We start from the raw sequence: 18,778 nt of genomic DNA, 5'->3' as shown, positions 1-18,778 counted from the left end.
ATGCTCTCACAATGAGAGATGTTTTGGATTGATAGATTAAATACCATCCATCCTCGAGGTCTAAGCAAGGTTCTCATTCAGACGATTTTTGGAGACTTTCTATTTTTTATACCTCAAAACATCTATTTTTCATCCCTCAAAACATTTATTTTTCATCCCTCAAAACATTTATTTTTCATCCCTCAAAACATTTATTTTTCATACCTCAAAACATCCTATTTTTGTTGGCTTTTTTGTGCACTAGGAAGTAACTAATTGCACCAAAATATCTCAAATTTCCTACATGCAATCATGATACCTAAATGCTATTTGTCGAGTTTATTTTGTTGATCTGTGTATTTGGATATTATATACTGTAACAATTACTTATTGACTAATGTTTTGAAAACCCCTATGCACCGCCCTCACACAGGTTTGGGCAATTGTAATTATCACATAAGCACCAGCAATAACATTTTTTTTAAAGTATTTGGCACATCTCTTGATGATCTGATAAAGGCCTAACTGCCAAAACGCGTTAGCCTGCCCTGACAAAAACAAAAAGGTGAAATTGGATGTAGTCTATCACAGTGCCATCCGTTTTGTCACCAAAGCCCCATATACTACCCACCACTGCGACCTGTACGCTCTCGTTGGCTGGCCCTCGCTTCATACTCATCGCCAAACCCACTGGCTCCAGGTCATCTACAAGTCTTTGCTAGGTAAAGCCCCGCCTTATCTCAGCTCACTGGTCACCATAGCAGCACCCACCTGTAGCACGTGCTCCAGCAGGTATATCTCTCTGGTCACCCCCAAAGCCAACACCTCCTTTGGCCGCCTTTCCTTCCAGTTCTCTGCTGCCAATGACTGGAACGAACTACAAAAATCTCTGAAACTGGAAACACTTATCTCCCTCACTAGCTTTAAGCACCAGCTGTCAGAGCAGCTCACTGATCACTGCACCTGTACATAGATCATCTGTAAACAGCCCATCTATCTACCTCATCCCCATACTATATTTATTTATTTATTTTAGCTCCTTTGCACCCCAGTATCTCTATTTGCACATTCATCTTCTGCACATCTACCATTCCAGTGTTTAATTGCTATATTGTAATTACTTCACCACCATGGCCTATTTATTGCCTTAACTTACCTCATTTGCACTCACTGTATATAGACTTTTTGTTTTCTTTTGTTCTATTGTATTATTGACTGTATGTTTGTTTTACTCCATGTGTAACTCTGTGTTGTTGTATGTGTCGAACTGCATTGCTTTATCTTGGCCAGGTCACATTTGCAAATGAGGACTTGTTCTCAACTAGCCTACCTGGTTAAATAAAGAGGAAATAAATTAATTAAATAAAAAAATGAGGTGACATCTTTTTTTGTCCTTTAAAATACATTTTTGCAGTGCCGCCTTTTCCCAATGTTCTTGAAACTTGGAATTTCAATTGTATAATGGAATAACATTTGTAAAAAAAAAAAAATTGTTAAAGTTTGAAAAGATTACAAATGAAAACTACACACAATGCTAGTTTTATGTTTGAGCATGTTTATCACAAAGCAACGCAATACTTTCAAACACAGCATGCATTAACATGGAGTAGCAAAATGGCAGTTCCTACATTCTGTGTGTCTATTTCAGTCACCTGTAGACTACAGATCACCGGCCAATGGTAGATCAGTAGTTGTGAGGAACACTTTCTATGCCAGGAGAATGGAATCTTTAATTTTCCCTCAAAGGTTTTACCCTTTATTATTACAATTCTCTTGATAATATAGGATATACAAAATGTATTCTCTGATAAAGGAAATACCAAATATATTCTCTGATATAGGAAATACAAAATGTATTCTCTGATATAGGAAATACCAAATGTATTCTCTGATATAGGATATACCAAATGTATTCTCTGATATAGGATATACCAAATGTATTCTCTGATATAGGATATACAGACATATGTTAGCTATAAATAATGTTCCTTAAAAGAACACTGCTACATGACATATTACAAACTGGTTCAACTGAGGAAATAATCATTTACATTTGGATAAGCCGTCAGGTGTTTTTAACATGACTCTGGTATCCTATTCCCTATATAGTGCACTACTTTAGACCAGGGCCCTATTCCCTATATAGTGCACTACTTTAGACCAGAGCCCTATTCCCTATATAGTGCACTACTTTAGACCAGGGCCCTATTCCCTATATAGTGCACTACTTTTGACCAGAGCCCTATTCCCTATATAGTGCACTACTTTTGACCGGCCTGCTTTGTTTTTCTGCATCCTATTATGTATTATCTATTAGGTAATAGGACGGCAGGGAAAAGCTGCCATGTGATGCTGTAAACAAAGCAGCAGCAGGAGAAGAAAAGCAAGATGCTTCAAATGAGCTGGTCACAGGCACAGCTGGTCGCCTAGCAACAAGGAAACACACACACACACACACACACACACATAAACCTCTGAGTGCTGGCTGGAGCAAAGTACGCCAACGTTATTATAGTAAACTAAAAGTAATCATGAAAAAACTATTTATTAAAAAAAATATATATATATATAATAATTAAGAAACCCTCTTTAAAAACTAAAACTGTACTTTAACTATTATCTTTGATTCCAAAACTAAAGTAAATAAAATAAAAACCATCATAAATTATGTTCAGTTTTAGATTTTTTCTAATGGGGTTTTTCAAGCTTCTGAATCTGTCAAGTAAATGCTGCCAGGAGATGGTAATGTTTCAATAGGCCTAGCTTCATTATCAAATCTGACATCCTCCCCAGTCATAGTGCTGCTGCTCTGGGTCTGTTGCTCTGGGTCTAGGTCTGTTGCTCTAGGTAATGTTTCATTAGCCTAGCTTCATTATCAAATCTGACATCCTCCCCAGTCATAGTGCTGCTGCTCTGGGTCTGTTGATCTGGGTCTGTTGCTCTGGGTCTAGGTCTGTTGCTCTGGGTAATGTTTCAATAGGCCTAGCTTCATTATCAAATCTGACATCCTCCCCTAGTGCTGTTGCTCTGGGTAATGTTTCATTAGCCTAGCTTCATTATCAAATATGACATCCTCCCCTAGTACTGCTGCTCTGGGTCTGTTGCTCTGGGTCTAGGTCTGTTGCTCTAGGTAATGTTTCATTAGCCTAGCTTCATTATCAAATCTGACATCCTCCCGAGTCATAGTGCTGCTGCTCTGGGTCTGTTGCTCTAGGTCTGTTGCTCTGGGTCTGTTGCTCTGGGTCTGCTCTGGGTCTGTTGCTCTGGGTCTGTTGCTCTGGGTCTGTTGCTCTGGGTCTGTTGCTCTGGGTTTAGGTCTGTTGCTCTGGGTCTGTTGCTCTGGGTCTGTTGCTCTGGGTCTAGGTCTGTTGCTCTGGGTCTGTTGCTCTGGGTCTGGGTCTGTTGCTCTAGGTCTGTTGCTCTGGGTCTATTGCTCTGGGTCTGTTGCTCTGGGTCTGTTGCTCTGGGTCTAGGTCTGTTGCTCTGGGTCTGTTGCTCTGGGTCTAGGTCTGTTGCTCTGGGTCTAGGTCTGTTGCTTTAGGTCTAGGTCTGTAATAATCTGTAATCTAGGTCTGAGACTACTAGTAATGCAACCTACAACACATACATGTCTCCTAGCTATTAGCCACCCAGGCTAACACTAAAACTGAAACTAAATAATATCAAAACCAAATAGAAATGTTTTTAGAAAACTCAAATGGAATAAAAACTACTAGATTAAGTCAACAACAAAAAAAATATTAATAGAAATAAAAACAAATATAAAACACAAAACTATAATAACCTTGAAGAACACAGTGTAGCTCAGTAACCATGATTCTGTGATTAATTGATCTTGCAGGGGGCCTGATGGCTCTGGACTGGAGCAAAGCAAACACTGCAGGACGCACACAGACCACCAGGGTGACACCGAGACGTCCTCAGGAAGGGACCGTTACGAGGACAAGACGTTAACCCCTATTCCTCGGAGCGGCATTCACAGTGATGCACACTGGGTAGTGGTCGCTCACCGCCAGGGCCTGGAACACACAAATACACACCATCAGAGGATTTAACACTGACACCATCAGAGGATTTAACTCTGACACCATCAGAGGATTTAACACTGACACCATCAGAGGATTTAACACTGACACCATCAGAGGATTTAACACTGACACCATCAGAGGCTTTAACACTGACACCATCAGAGGTTTTAACACTGACACCATCAGAGGATTTAACACTGACACCATCAGAGGATTTAACACTGACACCATCAGAGGATTTAACACTGACACCATCAGAGGATTTAACACTGACACCATCAGAGGATTTAACACTGACACCATCAGAGGATTTAACACTGACACCATCAGAGGCTTTAACATTGACACCATCAGAGGCTTTAACACTGACACCATCAGAGGATTTAACACTGACACCATCAGAGGATTTAACACTGACACCATCAGAGGATTTAACACTGACACCATCAGAGGATTTAACACTGACACCATCAGAGGATTTAACACTGACACCATCAGAGGATTTAACACTGACACCATCAGAGGATTTAACACTGATACTGTTTTACATTGACGTTTTGGATCTCTAATTGGTACAGTCTACATCAGATGCATTTCAGATCTGTCGAGAGAGAGAGAGAGAGGAGAGAGAGGAGAGAGAGCTATACCTGTAGCTCGGTTAGTCCATAGGCCTGTCTGAAGTCAAACACATCCAGAGAGGTTGGCTTGACTGCCTGGATCATCTTGTCCCCGTGGAGGACAACCCTATAAACAGACAGAGGAACAAGGAGGGGTCAGACAGGAGTAGAAGAACCATAATCCTAAAGATTAAGTTCTGGCTGATGAACAGTTAGGTTGACATCCAGCACCTGCTCAATATACTGATCGTGTTGGATCCTAGGTCACATTAGAAGTCTGTTTTAACCCGTTGAGCTTAAAGCTTAAAACACATTTGTTACACTCAAAGGGAAGCCATTGGATGTGCACATGACTGTACGACCTCTGATGTATGTTTCTATGGCAACGCCCTCTGACCTGTCATAGGCACAGTCTGTGGACTCCTTGACGGTGGTGTCGATGGTGTCACCCGTCAGCCACAGGAAGCTGGTGTCAGACCGCAGGCGGATGCTGCTCCACTGCTTCTTGGGTACGTAGCCGCAGTCCGCATTGAAGTCGCCCATGATGATTACATTCTGAAGAAAGGAGATGTGAGATTGAGCATGGAAACTACCACAGGTGTGCAAAGTACATTGGACAACAACATTGCACCAGAATAATCTGTTTTAATCTTGTACCGATTACGGTTTACATTGCACACAAATTTGGTTTTGTAAGGTGTCATTTTAGGGCCTTTTTTGTTCACCATTTATAGAAATTATATCTGCTAAGACCCATAGTAATCTAAACATTTATTACAAATTCACACTGTTACAAATTCACACTGTTACAAATATATCATTGCTACAAATATCTCATTGTTACAAATTCTATAATATCTGCTAAGACCCATAGTAGTCTAAACATTTATTACAAATACACACTATTACAAATATCACACTGTTACAAATATCCCATTGTTACAAATATCTCATTGTTACAAATATCACACATAATGGAGAACATTGTAACAATGAGATACTGTTGGTGGTGACTGTTGTGGTTTACCAGTGGAGTACAGTACAAGATACTGTATGTTGTTATTAACTTTACCTCTGCACATTGTTTTTTTTTACCGGGGTGAAAACAGAAATGATACAACTACTGATAAACCACTAGGAAGGTGGTTTCTGGCCTTTCTAGGGAGTTTTTCCTAGCCACCGTGCGTCTACATCCTGCATTGCTTGCTGTTTGGGGGGTTTTAGGCTGGGTTTCTGTATAGGCACTTTGTGACATCGGCTGATGTAAAATGAGCTTTTATAAATAAATTTGATTGATCGATAGGAAATTAGTCAACTGCTGATAAACCACTAGGAAATGATACAACTACTGATAGACTATATATATATATATATGTATGTAGAGGGAATAGGTCAATCCAAACCAAACTAGGTGTGCGTGCGTGCGTGTGCGTGCGTGCGTGTCTGCATTCGTGCATGTGCGTGTGTGTGTGTGTGTGCGCGTTTCTGCATGCGTGCGTGTGCGTGTGTGTGTGTGTGTGCGTGTGTGTGCGTGTCTGCGTGCGTGTGCGTGTGTGTGTGTCTGCATGCGTGTGCGTGTGTGTGTGTCTGCATGCGTGCGTGTCTCCATGGCGTGTGCGTACTCTACCTTTGAGGTCCATCGTTGTTTGACATCTTGGAACACATCATACAGTTCATTTATCTCCCTGACGGACGTGTCTGGAGTGGTGTGGATCGGGATGATCACAAAGTCCTGGACGACTACAGGGGAAAGAGGGATACTTGTTGTCCCGAGCAACTTTTACAGCTTGTGACACAATATCTCCAGTTTAACTTACTGCCTTCTAACTGTTAAAGCAACTTGCCAATTCGGTATTTTTTTCCTTCTGTGTTAAAACTGTGAGCAAGAATTGTAATTGAAGTGTAGCGCTGCAGTGAAGTGTCGTGCCCTAATAACATCTAGTCTTAACGGTAATAATATATTTGGTTAGTTCAGCCAGACCTGTTTTGGGGGAAGAGAACCAGACGATGAAAGGTTCCCTGGAGAAAGCATCCTCGTCTCCAAGTTGGGTGTCAGGGTACTGGTACACTTCCTTTACTGACACCAGTCTCTGTCTGAGAAAGACATGTCACACTTCCTTTAGTATTAGTTCAGTGCTTTACTTATGGTCTGTGACAGTTCTCAGGCCCATACATGCACTGTAAACATTTTTTTTTTAAATCATCCTGCTGTTATTACGGTAATTTACTGTTAGCCGGTTACATGTAAATTACTGTAAAAACAAAAAAGTACAGTATGTTAATGTAAATTACAAATAAACTTTGGTTTAACAGTACATTGCTGTAAAGTTGACCAAAGTTTATTTGGAATTTACAGTAAATTACAGGTTACTGTAAAAACATATATATATATATTTTTTTACAGTGTGTTTATAACAGGTCTAAAAGAAAGCTAAATCCTTAAGATTTTGATAAAGTGTCTATATCATAGAGCAGGAACTGATACACGTGTAACATGTTGAGTTGCTTATAGCTGATGATACACTGACAATGTTTTGAGCCAATGTTGCCGAGCAACAGAGTAAAGAGAGCAATTTTTATTTTATTTTTTATTTCACCTTTATTTAACCAGGTAGGCAAGTTGAGAACAAGTTCTCATTTACAATTGCGACCTGGCCAAGATAAAGCAAAGCAGTTCGACAACATACAAAAACACAGAGTTACACATGGAGTAAAACAACATACAATCAATGATACAGTAGACAAAAATAAGACTATATACAATGTGAGCAAATGATGTGAGATAAGGGAGGTAAAGGCAAAAAAGTCCATGGTGGCAAAGTAAATACAATATAGCAAGTAAAACACTGGAATGGTAGATTTGTAATTTGAAGAAAGTTCAAAGTTAAAATATAAATAATATGGTGCAAAGGAGAAAAATAAATAAAATAAATAAATACAGTAGGGGAAGAGGTAGTAGTTTGGGCTAAATTATAGATGGGCTATGTACAGGTGCAGTGATCTGGGAGCTGCTCTGATAGCTGGTGCTTAAAGCTAGTGAGGGAGATAAGTGTTTCCAGTTTCAGAGATTTTTGTAGTTCGTTACAGTCATTGGCAGCAGAGAACTGGAAGGAGAGACGGCCAAAGGAGGAATTGGCTTTGGGGGTGACCAGAGAGATATACCTGCTGGAGCGCGTGCTACAGGTGGGTGCTGCTATGGTGACCAGTGAGCGGAGATAAGGGGGGACTTTACCTAGCAGGGTCTTGTAGATGACCTGGAGCCAATGTGTTTGGCGACGATTATGAAGCGAAGGCCAACCAACGAGAGCGTACAGGTCGCAGTGGTGGGTAGTATATGGGGCTTTGGTGACAAAACGGATGGCACTGTGATAGACTGCATCCAATTTATTGAGTAGGGTATTGGAGGCTATTTTGTAAATGACATCTATAAATAAATAAATGACAGAGCAATGATCTAGCTCTGGTCTGCACTAACTAGCTCTTGTCCAGGGCGTATAGTAGCTAGCTAGCTCTGGTCTAACTCTGGTCCGCACTAGTTCTGGTCTAACTCTGGTCCGCACTAGTTCTGGTCCGCACTAGCTAGCTCTGGTCTAACTCTGGTCCACACTAGCTCTGGTCTAACTCTGGTCCACACTAGCTCTTGTCCAGGGCGTATAGTAGCTAGCTAGCTCTGGTCTAACTCTGGTCCACACTAGTTGTGGTCTAGTTCTGGTCCGCACTAACTAGCTCTGGGCCAGCTCCGGTCCAGAGTGTAGCTGGTAGCCAGCTAGCTCTGGTCTAGCGAACGTCTGAACTAACTAGCTTTTGTACAGGGCGTAGATAGTAGTTAGCTAGCTCTGGTCCGCATTAGCTATAGTCTAACTCTGGTCCACACTAGCTGTGGTCTAGCTTTTCTCTGCACTAACTAGCTCTGGGCCAGCTCTCGTCTGCACAAACTAGCTCTTGTCCAGGACATAGATAGTAGCTAGCTAGGTCTGGTCTACACTAACTAGCTCTAGTCCAGGACGTAGATAGTAGCTAGCTAGCTCTTGTCCAGGACATAGATAGTAGCTAGCTAGCTCTTGTCCAGGACATAGATAGTAGCTAGCTAGGTCTGGTCTACACTAACTAGCTCTAGTCCAGGGCGTACTTAGTATTAGCTAGCTTGGGTCCAGCTCTGGTCCAGGGCATAGCTAGTCCAGGGTGTACAGACTGACTCAACTTCAATAAAGCTTTATGCTAGAATTTACCACAGTTAACTAGTCATACTACTGCTATTGCAGTAACTACTGCTACCACCACAGTCACCACTACTACCACTACCATTACAACTCGCCCATTATAATCCACAATAACAACATCACACCTACAAACCACCCAAAAATACGTCAGTATAACTATAACCTATGAAAACCCTATCACCTCCACTTCTTTAATTACCATGAAAAACACTTAAGAGGACCAAGAACAGCACATTTTCTTCAGGACATTTCAATTTTTGTAAAACTAAAGTAAAAAAAAAAAAGAGATTTACCAAATATTAAAATCATAATAGTTTCCACCACCTACACGAGTCACGTGACTTTGTTGGTGATTCTTCCCTGGTTACCATAGCAACATTTGGTCATACTGTTTTTTTTATTTTTAAATTTTATTAAACTAGTTAAGAACAAATTATAATTTACAATGACAACCTACCGGGGAACAAGGTTAGAACTACATATTTTTTTACCTTTTCATCTCGGGGATTCGATCCAGCAACTTTTCTGTTTCTGGCCCAACGCGCTAGGCTAACTCCCGCTCCAATGGTTAGCATTAATACTTTAGTAACGACAGCTATATTTAAATGAGCTCCCCAATAGCAAAAAAAAAAAAAGGCCCATAGACTTGAATGGTAATACAATAAAATAATGATTTGACTTACAGCAAATCTCACATCATTTGCTCACATTGTATATAGTCTTATTTTTTTCTACTGTATCATTGATTGTATGTTGTTTTACTCCATGTGTAACTCTGTGTTTTTGTATGTTGTCGAATTGCTTTGCTTTATTTTGGCCAGGTCGCAATTGTAAATGAGAACTTGTTCTCAACTTGCCTACCTGGTTAAATAAAGGTGAAATAAAATCAAATAAATAAAATCAAATATATATATTTTTTTACAACTAAACCAAGATAGACCACAGCTTGAAGTTTCCAATGTGAAGAAATGAGTAGATCAAGCAAAGACGGGGCAGAGCCAAGCACTGTCTAGCGATATCCTATTGGCACGTTGTATAATAAAATCTGCATATTTCCCGTTAGGTAACTCAATTCGCCTTTGCACTCCTTTTAAAACAGCGTGATTTTTTTTACAACTTTTGAAAAGGGTAAAGTCTACAAAACTTAGTCCACTCTGTTCATAACATATTCTAGTTTTGGGAACAGAAAACTGTATTGTGATCAAATGTTTAATCAATGAGAAAATGTGCAGAATGTCAGCTAAAAAAAAAATCCATCTTGTTCCACTGCCTGCCAGTAGGTTTCCTCTCACTACCATATTTGGTAGTGAGTGGAAACGCCATCCGGATGCTTCACATTTATACATCCAGTGAAATATCTGTCTCATTGTACTATCTGTGCCTACTGTAGCTCCTCTTCCACCATTTTAGCTATCAACTCCAAAACAATGTTGAGATGTTCAAACTGACCCAATTTAGATTGCTTTCATTTGCATAAATTAACATGGGTTTGAATGAGAACCATAGGAATACAGAGGTAGCGATTCAAAATGGACATGCATCTTGGCCAATTAAACTACAATAACAACTTTAAAACATGCAGGCTATCCTAAATTCAAATTCTTCAATTTTTTATCAACTATAACTATCTACATTTACATTAATTAGCATAAAACAACTTGCCAATAGTAACTCTTGAACTGTTCAAGCTAGAGACACTAAACCGACTTTCACATTCAGGCTATCATAACGTCATATTCTTAAAACCTCTCTAGGGCCAGTGGGACGAAATCGTCCCACCTACTCAACAGCCAGTGGAATCCCGTGGCGCGTTATTCAAATACCTTAGAAATGCTATTACTTCAATTTCTCAAACATATGACTATTTTACACCATTTTAAAGACAAGACTCTCGTTAATCTAACCACACTGTCCGATTTCAAAAAGCCTTTACAACGAAAGCAAAACATTAGATTATGTCAGCAGAGTACCCAGCCAGAAATAATCAGACACCCATTTTTCAAGCTAGCATATAATGTCACATAAACCCAAACCACAGCTAAATGCAGCACTCACCTTTGATGATCTTCATCAGATGACAATCCTAGGACATTATGTTATACAATACATGCATGTTTTGTTCAATCAAGTTCATATTTATATCAAAAACCAGCTTTTTACATTAGCATGTGACGTTCAGAACTAGCATTCCCACCGAACACTTCCGGTGAATTTACTAAATTACTCATGATAAACGTTCACAAAAAACATAACAATTATTTTAAGAATTATAGATACAGAACTCCTTTATGCAATCGCTATGTCCGATTTTAAAATAGCTTTTCGGTGAAAGCACATTTTGCAATATTCTGAGTAGATAGCCCAGCCATCACGGGCTAGCTATTTAGACACCCACCAAGTTTGACCCTCACCAAAGTCAGATTTACTATAAGAAAAATTTGATTACCTTTGCTGTTCTTCGTCAGAATGCACTCCCAGGACTTTTACTTCAATAACAAATGTTGGTTTGGTTCAAAATAATCCATAGTTATGTTCAAATATCCTCTGTTTTGTTCGTGCGTTCAAGACACTATCCGAAGGGTGACGCGCCCGACGCGTTTCGTGACAAAACATTTCTAAATATTCCATTACCGTACTTCGAAGCATGTCAACCGCTGTTTAAAATCAATTTTTATGCTATTTTTCTCGTAAAAAAAGCGATAATATTCCAACCAGGAAACCCTGTTTACGTTCAAAGACAGAGAAATTAAAAACATGGGGTCGCCTCGTGCACGTGCCTCAGTCTCATTGTCCTCTGATCGACCACTTACCAAAGGCGCTAATGTTTTTCAGCCAGGGGCTGCAAAGACATCATTCAGCTTTTTGCCGCCTTCTGAGAGCCTATGGGAGCCGTAGGAAGTGTCACGTTACAGCAGAGATCCTCAGTTTTCAATAAAGAGAGTGTAGAAGCCCAAGAAATGGTCAGACAGGCCACTTCCTGTAAGGAATCTTCTCAGGTTTTTGCCTGCCATATGAGTTCTGTTATACTCACAGACACCATTCAAACAGTTTTAGAAACTTTAGGGTGTTTTCTATCCAAAGACAATAATTATATGCATATTCTAGTTTCTGGGCAGTAGTAATAACCAGATTAAATCGGGTACATTTTTTATCCGGCCGTGCAAATACTGCCCCCTACCCTAGAGAGGTTAAACTTTATCAAAATATTCACACCCCTTTAATTTTTCCAAATTTTGTTGTTACAGACTTTATTTAAAATGGATGACATTTAGATTTTGTGTCACTGATCTACACACAAAAGCCCATCATGTCAAAGTGGAAAGTTGTTTGTAGAACATTTTTTTCAATTAATACAAAATTAAAAACTGAAATGTCTTGAGTTAATAAGTATTAAACCCCTTTGTCATGGAAACCTAAATAAATTCAGGAGTAAAAATGTGCTTAAAAAAATGGCATAATAAGTTGCATGGACTAATTTCGTGTTCAGTAATAGTGTTTAACATGATTTTTGAATGACTACCTCATCTCTGTACCCCACACATACAATTATCTGGAAGGTCCCTCAATCGAGTAGTGAATTTAAAGCACAAAGCCCAGGGTGCTTTTTCAATGCCTCGCAAAGAACGGCACCTATTGGTAGATGGGTAAAAAAATATATATAATAATAAGGAGAAACTGAATATCCCTTGGTGCAGTTATTAATTTTACTTTGGATGGTGTATCAATACACCCCGTCACTACAAAGATACAGGCGTCCTTCCTAACTCAGCAGCCAGAGAAGAAGAATACAGCTCAGGGATTTCACCATGAGTCCAATGGTGACTTTAAAAGAGTTACAGAGTTTAATGGCTGTGATAGCAAAAAACTGAGGGTGGATCAACAACATTGTAGTTACTCCACAATACTAACCTAAAGGACAGAGTGAAAAGGAGGAAGCCGGTACAGAATAAAAATATTCCAAAACATGCATCCTGTTTGCAACAAGGCACTAAAGTAATACTGCAAAAAATGTGGCAAAGAAATTAACGTTTTGTCCTGAATACAAAGCGTTATGTGTGGTTCAAATCCGACACAACACATCACTGAGTACCACTATTAATATTTTCAAGCATGGTGATGCTGCATCATGTGATGGGTATGCTTGTCATCGGCAAGGACTAAAGTTGTTTTAGGATAAAAATTAACGGAATACAGCTGTAGGCACAGGCAAAATTGTAAGACTTGCCTGTAGATAAAAGCGTACTGCTCCTTGTAAGACTTACATGTAGGTAAAGGGTACTACTCCCTGTAAAACTCACCTGTAGATAAAAGCGTACTGCTCCTTGTAAGACTTACGTCCCAGTCTGTCACTGATCACATAGTTATACTCATTCTTCCTGGAGCTGTAGTCACTGCAGAGGACAGAGGGAGCAGGGGGGATGGATGGGTAAATAGATGGGTAAATGGATGAATTAATACATTAATGAACCAATGAATGAACCATCAAACAAACGAATGAATGAATGCATGAATAGATTAACAACTTAATGTACTTTATTGACAGTGTTGGGGAGTAGTGAACTATATGTAATTCAAATAGAAATGTGACTACATTCCGCAGTAGCTTGGTGGTACTTGAACTGTATGTAAATCTAGATAGTGTTTTCACTAGTTAATTACCTTTTTGTCATGTAGTGCCGTAGCTAACTAAACACAACTTTTTGGGGGCCAAAATAATATAAAATATGGGTGAAGTAGGTAAAAACATCCTTTCTTTTTCAGCATCAGACCTGTCTTATTCTCACTTGAAACACTTTTTTTTTGTGTTTAATAGGCTAATTTACACATTCTGTTAACATCTGATTCCAGAGTGATCACATCTGATTCCAAAGTGATCTGTTTGCAGTCTATGCCACTTTAGATTTAGATATGATCATTTTTTCACAAAGTAGTTTGGATGTAGTGAACTACTTTTTCAAAGTAACTTCAGTTAAGCAAACTATATTTTTCTTAAGGGTATCTTAAATTATTCCAGTGTTAAGTACAGTGCATTCAGAAAGTATTCAGACCTCTTGATCTTTTCCACATTTTTGTTACGTTACAGCCTTATTCTAAACTGGATTAAATATAATTTTTTTCTCATCAATCTACACACAATACCCTGTAATGACAAAGCGAAAAACAGGTTTTTAGAAACCGCCAAGACTCTTCCTAGAGCTGGCCGCCCGGCCAAACTGAGCAATCGGGGAAGAAGGGCCTTGGTCAGGGAGGTGACCAAGAACCCGATGGTCACTCTGACAGAGCTCCAGAGTTCTGTCAGAGTGACTGTCAGACTGACTGCAGCACTCCACCAGTCAGGCCTTTATGGTAGAGTGGCCAGACGGAAGCCACTCCTCAGTAAAAGGCACATGACAGACTGCTTGGAGTTTGCCAAAAGGCACCTAAAGGACTCTCAGACCATGAGAAACAAGATTCTCTGGTCTGATGAAACCAAAATTGAATTATTTGGCATGAATGCCAAGTGTCATGTCTGGAGGAAACCTGGTACCATCCCTACGGAGAAGCATGGTAGTGGCAGCATCATGCTGTTGGGAATGCTTTTCAGCAGGAGGGACTGGGAGACTAGTCAGGATCAAGGGAAAGATGAACGGAGCAAAGTACAGAGAGATCTGCTCAGGAACGCTCAGGACCTCAGACTGGGGTGAAGATTCATCTTCCAACAGGACAACAACACTAAGCACACAGCCAAGACAACGCAGGATTGCAGAGAAAAATGGGAGAAACTTCCCAAATACAGGTGTGCTAAACTTGTAGCGTCATACCCAAGAAGACTCGAGGCTGTAATCACTGCCAAAGGTGCTTCAACAAAGTACTGAGTAAAGAGTCTGAATACTTATGTAAATATGATATGTCTAAAAACCTGTTTTTCCTTTGTCATTATGGGGTATTTTATGTAGATTGATGAGGAAGAAAAACAATTTAATCAATTTTTAGAATTAAGGCTGTAACGTAACAAAATGTAGAAAAAGTCAAGGGGTCTGAATACTTCCTGAATGCACTGTAAGTTTGGTAAACTACATTTTCAGAGTATCTTCCCCAACACTTTTTTTTATAACACCCAGACTAATACAAACTAATGTTATTGTATCAGTGGAGTATGTCTTTCAGGTCTTGGCCATCACACCAGCCATTGTTATTTTAACTGTGTCTTTTAGGCACAGGTCATCCCTACCTGTTGAGTTGAGTCATCAGCTGAGGGAAAGCCTTCCCACTGAGATCTTTGATCTCCATCACCAGCATGATGTCACAGCGAGCGATCAGCTGCAATATAGAGACAGCTTTTAGTACACTGGATAGAGATGCTGGTACATGTGAATGAGAAACCTCAACTCAACATCAAGTACTTCCTCATATGGCCAGGGTTTCACTCTGTGCTGGATGTTCTCCTCTATGGGAAATTAAACTTCCTGTATATTATATACACCACCGTTCAACAGTTTGGGGTCACTTAGAAATGTCCTTGTTTTTGAAAGAAAATGTACAAAAATTGTCCATTAAAATAACATCAAATTGATCTGAAATACAGTGTAGACATTGTTAATGTTGTAAATGACTATTGTAGCTGGAAACGGCTGATTTTTAATGGAATATCTACATAGGCGTACAGAGGCCCATTATCAGCAACCATCACTCCTGTGTTCCAATGGCACGTTGTGTTAGCTAATCCAAGTTTATCATTTTAAAAAAGGCTAATTGATCATTAGAAAACCGACAAATGCTGATGCTCCAGATACTCAACTAGTCTAAAGAAGGCCAGTTTTATTGCTTCCTTAATCAGAACAACAGTTTTCAGCTGCGCTAACATAATGGCAAAAAAGGGTTTTCTAATGCTCAATTAGTCTTTTAAAATGATAAACTCCAAAAGGCACTCGCACATCTGAGCAATCTTATTGCAGGTGCATGGCAACAGTTGAAACAAGATGAATGGAAAAGGAAACCGCACATTGCTCTTGATGGTATCACTGATATTTAATAAGCTTTACGTATCGGCCTCACGGCCTTCGTCAGAGCTCTGATATCAGTTACACTATCAAGAGCAGTGTGCGGTTTCCTTTTCCCTTCAAAATGATAAACATGGATTAGCTAACACAACTTGCCATTGGAACACAGGAGTGATGGTTGCTGATAACGGGCCTCTGTACGCCTATGTAGATATTCCATAAAAAATCAGCCGTTTCCAGCTACAATAGTCATTAACAATGTCTACACTGTATTTCTGATCAATTTCATGTTATTTTAATGGACACAAAATGTGCTTTTCTTTCAAAAAACAAAACAAGGACATTTCGAAGTGAACCCAAACTTTTGAACGGTAGTGAACTTAATATACAGGATGTTTTTCTTTCCCATAGAGGAGAACGTCCACCACATAGTGTACTTCATTAGTTACATAATATAGTTATTCTCACAGATCCGATTCTCACGCTAACCTAACCTGACCTCACTCAGACTCTGTTCTGTTTTCTAAAGAATGTGAGCACACGAGATCGCCCCCCCCCCACCACTGTTGACTTCTGCTTTCCATGGAACACATTTCTACGCAGTTCAGGTGTGTTCTGTGTGTTTATTGCACCGTCCTGTTGAGGTCAGGACACCTTCTTTACTCTACACTTCCGTATTCTGAAGGACGTAGTAACATATGTACAATCACCTTCCTCACCTCTGCTTTCCATGGAACGCATTTCTACACAATGCAGTTCAGGGGTCTTTTGCTTTTCACCAACAAAACACACCAGTAACTGGAACTATAAAATAATCAAATACACATCCTGAGTGTTACTGATGTACATACATTACATGCACAGCATTATCTAAACATTACACGGACAGCATTATCTATACATGACATGCACAGCATTATCTATACATTACATGGACAGCATTATCTATACATGGCATGCACAGCATTATCTATACATTACATGCACAGCATTATCTATACATTACATGCACAGCTAATCTACACGTTACATGGACAGCATTATCTATACATTACATGGACAGCATTATCTATACATTACATGCACAGCATTATCTATACATTACATGCACAGCGTTATCTATACATTACATGCGCGTCATTATCTATACATTACATGCACAGCATTATCTACACGTTACACAGACAGCATTATCTATACATTACATGAGCCGCATTATCCATACAGTACATGCACCGCATTATCTACACGTTACACGGACAGCATTATCTATACATTACATGAGCTGCATTATCCATACAGTACATGCACAGCATTATCTATTAATGTAAATTGTAATGACAAGATAGTTGCCCTTGACATGCACCATGTCGTTTTCGAAGGGGTCCTGTATAGGTTTATTATGCTAAAGTCATACTTGTGAGGTAATGATTGTGACACAATGCGGTTAACTAGTCTGCTGTAAACACGTACAGGTACAGAATCTCAGGTTCAAATGTCAACCGCTGTTTGCAGAACCGACTGTGAAACTCACTGTTAGCAGGAACACCGAGAGAAGACCCTAAGTGCAGACTGTAAATGGAACAACCACATCTAGTTTCTACACAAATTTTAAGGGATTCAACATCCACATACAGTTGAAGTGGGAAGTTTACATACACTTAGGTTGGAGTCATTAAAACTCGTTTTTCAACGACTCCACATATTTCTTGTTAACAAACTGTAGTTTTGGCAAGTCGGTTAGGACATCTACTTTGTGCATGACACAAGTCATTTTTCCAACAATTGTTTACAGACAGATTATTTCACTTATATTTCACTGTATCACAATTCCAGTGGGTCAGAGGAGACGAGTAAAACGAGTCCTGTATCGACATAACCTGAAAGGCCGCTCAGCAAGGAAGAAGCCACTGCTCCAAAGCCGCCATAAAAAAGACAGACTACGGTTTGCAGCTGGACATGAGGACAAAGATCGTACTTTTTGGAGAAATGTCCTCTGGTCGGATGAAACAAAAATAGAACTGTTTGGCCATAATGACCATTGTTATGTTTGGAGGCGAAAGAGGAGGCTTGCAAGTCGAGGAATACCATCCCAGCCGTGAAGCACGGGTGTGGCAGCATCATGTTGTGGGGGTGCTTTGCTGCAGGAGGGACTGGTGCACTTCACATAATAGATGGCGTCATGAGGAAGAAAAATGATGTGGCTATATTGAAGCAACATCTCAAGACATCAGTCAGGAAGTTAAAGCTTGGTCGCAAATGGGTCTTCCAAATGGACAATGACCCCAAGCATACTTCCAAAGTTGTTGCAAAATGGCTTAAGGACAACAAAGTCAAGGTATTGGAGTGGCCATGACAAAGCCCTGACCTCAATCCTGTAGAAAAGTTGTGGACAGAACTGAAAAAAGCGTGTGCGAGCAAGGAGGCCTACAAACCTGACTCAGTTACACCAGCTCTGTCAGGAGGAATGGGCCATAATTCACCCAACTTGTTTTGGGAAGCTTGTGGAAGGCTACCCGAAACATTTTATCCAAGTTAAACAATTTAAAGGCAATGCTACCAAATACTAATTCAGTGTATGTAAACCTCTGACCCACTGGGAATGTGATGAAATAAATAAAAGCTGAAATAAATCATTCTCTCTACTATTATTCTGACAATTCACATTCTTAAAATAAAGTGGTGATCCTAACTGACCTAAGACAGGGACTTTTTACTAGGATTAAAATGTCAGGAATTGTGAAAAAACTGAGTTTAAATGTATTTGGCTAAAGGTGTATGGAAACTTCCGACTTCAACTGTACACACATGAAATGTTACATGAATGTATAAAGACATCAGTAAAATATTGTCCTGAACAACATGGAGACATAGGTAATAGGTTTATTGGAGAACGTCTGTAATGTTAAAGTAAAAAATAAAATGCCTCTTGTAGCAGGCTTTGGGTCTCCTCT

The 18,778-nt window shown here is 39.7% G+C and overlaps 1 protein-coding gene across 2 annotated transcripts in view; it reads right to left on the bottom strand.

Moving 5' to 3' along the window:
- Nucleotides 1–1,514: 1,514 nt before the first annotated feature.
- Nucleotides 1,515–18,778, bottom strand: part of LOC106583817 (deoxyribonuclease gamma) — an 18,579-nt gene continuing 1,315 nt past the window's right edge. The window contains exons 2-9 of one of the 2 annotated variants that reach the window (XR_014382229.1): nt 15,056–15,144; nt 13,143–13,235; nt 6,606–6,718; nt 6,252–6,364; nt 5,022–5,179; nt 4,655–4,751; nt 2,962–3,998; nt 1,515–2,738 (exon numbers count right to left, since the gene is read on the bottom strand). Coding sequence is in view for 1 of the 2 variants with exons in the window: in XM_014168407.3 (XP_014023882.2) it covers nt 3,930–3,998; nt 4,655–4,751; nt 5,022–5,179; nt 6,252–6,364; nt 6,606–6,718; nt 13,143–13,235; nt 15,056–15,144 (732 nt within the window). In the remaining variant the exon portion in view is untranslated. Of the gene's footprint in view, nt 3,999–4,654; nt 4,752–5,021; nt 5,180–6,251; nt 6,365–6,605; nt 6,719–13,142; nt 13,236–15,055; nt 15,145–18,778 lie in introns of both variants that reach the window. The other variant, XM_014168407.3, reaches the window with a different exon arrangement.

Source organism: Salmo salar, chromosome 22 (genome assembly GCF_965601325.2).
Source record: "Salmo salar chromosome 22, fSalSal1, whole genome shotgun sequence".
Taxonomy (NCBI): Eukaryota; Metazoa; Chordata; class Actinopteri; order Salmoniformes; family Salmonidae; genus Salmo; species Salmo salar.
Note: the sequence above shows the minus strand (reverse complement) of the source record. Positions and strands in the feature narration are given on the sequence as shown.